Consider the following 5203-nt stretch of genomic DNA (forward strand, 5'->3'; position numbering starts at 1 on the left):
TAGTTGAAGGGCACATGCGTTAGTAGCACAGTAACGTTACGGAAGGCTTAGGACAAAAAGTGTATACTTATTTGGCGAGTCGGGTTTCGAAGCACCCACAAGAAAGATTTTACTTAGTATATCGAGGTATTCATTCTACTATAACTTACTCTGACTGCAATAATATTGAGAGACCAATTTATTCATAAAATATCTGTCAAGGTCACAGAAACATGGTCATATATTATGACACCATGAGTTATCACCGAGCGAGGTGGCGCAGTGGTTAGCACACTGGACTCGCATTCGGGAGGTCGACGGTTCAATCCCGTCTCCGGCCATCCTGATTTAGGTTTCCCGTGATTTCCCTAAATTGTTTCAGGCAAATGCCGGGATGGTTCCTTTGAAAGGGCACGGCCGGTTACCTTCCCAATCCTTCCCTAACCCGAGCTTGCGCTCCGTCTCTAATGACCTCGTTGTCGACGGGACGTTAAACACTAACCACCACCACCATGAGTTATCATTTTACAATTTTGCACTTTCATAGTACCAGTACACCTAAACGCAAGAAGCATTTCCGAAACGTCTAAGGTATGCCGAAGAACACCACATGAATTTTAGCTACAGCAGCTTGCCGTGTAAGTAGGAAATTTCGTTTATCCCCGCTTGCCGTGTTATGTCCTACGTAAGCGACAGAAGTGACCGACAGCGCGCGACAGCTTCAGGCGACAAAATACAAGCGCAGGTGTTGTTACGTAATTGTCCTACGTGAGCGACATCTGTGTCGCTGCCTGCCTCCCGCTGCAACTGCTGACGTTTGAAAGCAAACGTGTTTGAATCTTGTCGCTTGTAGCGCATGCGACAGCGGCAGCCATAGTCCAAACTGTACAGGGTTTTGTGAGGCAGCAGACAACATGTCGACGGATTTCGCCGAATTTTTAATAGCAGAAGTTAGTAAGAGGCGCTGTTTATGGGATATAAGACAGAAAAACTACCAGAATAGATTCATATGTGATCAAGAATGGGCAGCAGTGCCCAATGCAGTGGGCTCAACAAGTAAGTATTGGTTTATTTTTTTTCTTTTGTCTGTGTGAATACTCATATTTATGTTATTACGATATCAAAAAAAAATTGGTTTTATTGTTTATGATCGTATATCAGTTACAAGTTCATATCATTTGAGTTATTTCTTTTCTTTTCTGATTCCGTTTTACAACTGTCAAAAAGTTATTAAATATGTATGAGAATTTTTAAATATTTGATTAGAATTACTGTTTAAGACCCATTTTACATTACGATACATAGTAATGTAAGACATTGGCGTCTGTGATGAAGGTAGCAATTACGTACTTGCACCACTTAAATTTTCTATATTTTATTTACACAATACACCCAAAAATAGACTTAAGGGATTTACTTATCATTAAAATAAAGCTTTTATGAATATACGCTTCAGTTTTGACTTTTATAACGATATGTATGCTGAATATGAGCTGTGCAAACGTAGACATTGCGCTCAATATCAGATTTTCTTCATCTTTACAAATCCTTGACTCAAAAGATTTTCCTTTTTTTTCATGGCACCTGCCATACGTTTGCTTTTCTTTTTCTGTATTATCTAAAAACAATGTAAGGACTAGAATAGAAAGTTGTCATGTTATTAAACATTCCTGAACATTCTGATATAGTTGGCCGTTCGTTAATTGTTGTAGGCAGTCTCAATGTGCATGTAACGAAATATTTTATTTTTTCGATAACGTGAAGAAAACTGTAATTACGCTACTTAGTACGAGGCGTGTTTGTTTATGTAAGTTCTGTTTTGCCACACCGCGGCCGCAGCGCTGCAGTCGGTGTTCTGCGCATGCGCACTGGGTACCTACATCTGCTGTCTATGCACTGACGCCATTACAGTCTGATTCTTCCTTGTTTACTTTTGTACCGAGTGTTTAAGATGTCTCCGATAATCGTGAGTCCCGCCGACTGTGAAGTACGGGCTGTTATAAGATTTCTTAGTGCTAAAGCCATAAAAGCGATCGATATTCATCGTGAGATCTGTGCAGTTTACGGAGAAAACATTATGAGTGATGGAATGGTAAGAGATTGGGTGAGAGCATTTAAAGATAGCCACACAAATGTGCATGATGAACAACGGAGTGGGCATCCTTTGGCCGTTAATGAAAGTTTGGTGAAGGAAGTGGACAATAAGGTGAGAGAAAATAGACTCTTTACGATTTCCTCCTTGCAGGATGACTTTCCTAATGTTTCTCGTAGTGTTCTGTATGGAATTGTAACCGACCACTTGAATTACCGAAAATTATGTGCTCGCTGGGTACCAAAAATGTTGACATTCAGACAGTGCATTGACTTTCCTTGAGTGGTACCACAATGACGGTGATGATTTCTTAAGCCAAATTGTTATGGGCGATGAAACATGGGTGGCCTACGACACACCAGAATCAAAGCAACAGTCCATGGAATGGCAGCATTCAGATTCGCCCAGAAAAGTGAAGCTTAAGCAAACAATTTCTGCCCCAAAAATCATGTGCACAATTTTTTGGGACAGAAAAGGAGTATTGCTTGCGGAATTTATGCCTCATAAGGAGACAATCAATGCAGCAGCTTACTGTAAGACATTGCACAATCTGCGCTGTTCAATTTAGAACAAAAGACGTGGTAAGTTGACCAAGGGCATCGTTTTGCTGTAAGACAATGCCCTACCGCATGTGGCGAATCAGACTAAAGATTTCATCACACCTTTTCGATGGGAAAATCTAGATCATCCTACGTGCTGCCCTGATCTTGCACCCAGTGGCTACCATCTATTCCTGCACTTGAAGAAACACCTGGGAGGTCAGTGTCTTCAAGATGATGATGAAGTCAAAACAGTGGCGATGCAGTGGTTAACAAGTCAGGTGGCAGACTTCTATGAGGAGGGTATTCAAAAACTGGTACCTCAATATTGACGGAAATTATGTAGAAAAGTAGATTAAGGTACAGGCTTTCACGTAAAAACAAAATTATTGAGATATCTTAAAAATTAAGTGGTATATAATCTGTAGAATAACAAGTTTCACTTTCATCTTATTCTCTATCATTTTTGCTCAAGTGAAAAACTGAGGACATTTTCCTTTCATTTTGGCTAATATTTCCAGGTATACTGCAGTTGTTTTACATATTCCTACTTCAATCTTAGCATAATTAATGGGTCTCTTAATACAATGGAAAATATAAATCCACAGTCCCAAAGATAACTTTTATTACATATCTGCTTATCTGGTTTCAGAAGACTATGCCAAAAACAGATGGAAATCCCTGAGAGACTGTTTCCGGAGAGAACTGAAGAAGAAACCAATATCATCATCAGGTGATGCAGCTAATGCATGGAGTAGCAAGTGATGTTACTTCCAGGCGTTAATGTTCCTGAAGGACATAATGACACCAAGAGAGACTGGAACAAATGTGGCACTCGAATGTCAACAATCACTGTCATCAAATGGTGACAGTGACACTGAAGTGCCAGACACTGATCTTGGTGAAAGTATAGTCTTCGATGGCAATGTTGATTGTGTTGTGACTGAGGAGTTCCTGCCCAGCATAGGAGATCATAACTCTCTTGCTGCCACATCACCACCTCCACCGTCACTGACACGGTCAGCAAAGAGAAGACAATCTGCTAGTTTTGAGAGAGAACTGCTGGAAATGGAAGCAAAAAAGATCAAAATTTTGGAGTCACAAGCCGAATGTGAGGACAGAAAGTTTTTGTTGTCATTGGTACCTTATTTTAAGCAAATTGAACCACTACAAAAATTAGAAGCAATGGGGCAGATAACTGATGTACTGAGAAGCAAAATTTCAAATAAAACATAATACAAACAAGTGTCTTTTTTTGTCTGTAACCGTATATTGTATCCTGCCATTCTGGTTTCAGTGAGTCAAGGCTGTGGATTGTAACTAGCAATCTAGTTTTTATTAGTGACATGTAGCTGCTATAAATTAATCACAACTGTTTAAAAGCACTTACCATGATGGTCTCTTTGTTTGCATTTTCATAGATTTGTACAAGCTCCCATTAGAAAGCATTCTCAGAATTTTGTTGCCATGTGCTGTCGAAACAACGAGACACAGGACACGATTTATATAACTTAGGTTCAAGTAGTACAATACATTGTGGATAGATTAAATCTGTTAAGTAAACTGATCAGCAGGAAGACCAAGTAGTGATGCGCCAAAAAGGTTGTGGAAATTTGTACGTGAGTATATTGGGATAAGTGTGTGTATATTTCAAGACTGGAGAATGTATTGGACTGAGGCAAGACATTAAACATGTAGATTGCAGCTTTTAGCAATAAATGTGGGGAAAATGCCACACGTCTGAAATATCATAAGTTGAACTGCAGGTAGACCAAGTAGGGGTGAGGCAAAAAGGTTGAGGGGCTTTGTACATGGGTATATTGGGACAACTGTTTGTACATTTCAAGAATAGTGAATGTTTTTGTACTGAGGCCAGATATTTCTACTAGAGGATGGCAGTTTTATATACCAGGAGCAGGGATTATGGCACATTTTGGATACTGTTTGAAATGTAATAGGTTTGTTGGTCTGTAGTGGGACAAAGAGATGGTGTTTTTCTGTCATCCATCATGTACCATAGATTACATCAGGGAGGAGAACGTTCAGGAACGTGGAGCAAATCAAGATATACACTGTTGTTGGTGCATACACTGTCTGCACAAGGATCTTTATTCCACTTCTTATTTCTGGGTTCTGTGTTTATAGCCACTGGATTACACAGAGCTTTCCTCTCCCCACAAGATACTTTAGTGCCAGGAGTTATCCAGTGTTTATCTTTTTGTTCAGTTTTGCCCTTGTTTTATTATTGAAAAACGAGATTGGAATTGAAACTTCCTGGCAGAATAAAACTGTGTGCCCGACCGAGACTCGAACTCGGGACCTTTGCCTTTCACGGGCAAGTGCTCTACCATCTGAGCTACCCAAGCACGACTCACGCCCGGTACTCACAGCTTTACTTCTGCCAGTACCTCGTCTCCTACCTTCCAAACTTTACAGAAGCTCTCCTGCGAACCTTGCAGAACTAGCACTCCTGAAAGAAAGGATATTGCGGAAACATGGCTTAGCCACAGCCTGGGAGATGTTTCCAGAATGAGATTTTCACTCTGCAGCGGAGTGTGCGCTGATATGAAACTTCCTGGCAGATTAAAACTGT

General features: G+C 40.3%; 1 protein-coding gene across 1 annotated transcript; it reads left to right on the forward strand.

Annotated features, from left to right (window-relative positions):
- Positions 1-824: 824 nt before the first annotated feature.
- LOC126184022 (uncharacterized) lies at positions 825-3791 on the forward strand. The gene is made up of 2 exons (XM_049926375.1): positions 825-1035; positions 3263-3791. Exons 1-2 carry the CDS (start codon positions 894-896, stop codon positions 3373-3375), a joined length of 255 nt encoding a protein of 84 aa, XP_049782332.1. The 5' UTR covers positions 825-893; the 3' UTR covers positions 3376-3791.
- Positions 3792-5203: the final 1412 nt, after the last annotated feature.

The sequence above is a fragment of the Schistocerca cancellata genome, chromosome 4 (assembly GCF_023864275.1).
Source record: "Schistocerca cancellata isolate TAMUIC-IGC-003103 chromosome 4, iqSchCanc2.1, whole genome shotgun sequence".
NCBI classification, from domain to species: Eukaryota; Metazoa; Arthropoda; class Insecta; order Orthoptera; family Acrididae; genus Schistocerca; species Schistocerca cancellata.

Bases quoted from the DNA above. Each gene is read 5' to 3' on its own strand.
- LOC126184022 (XM_049926375.1), top strand. From the start codon at position 894: ATGTCGACGGATTTCGCCGAATTTTTAATAGCAGAAGTTAGTAAGAGG. The intron at 1,036-3,262 runs GTAAGTATTGGT...ATCTGGTTTCAG, and splicing joins CAATGCAGTGGGCTCAACAA to AAGACTATGCCAAAAACAGA.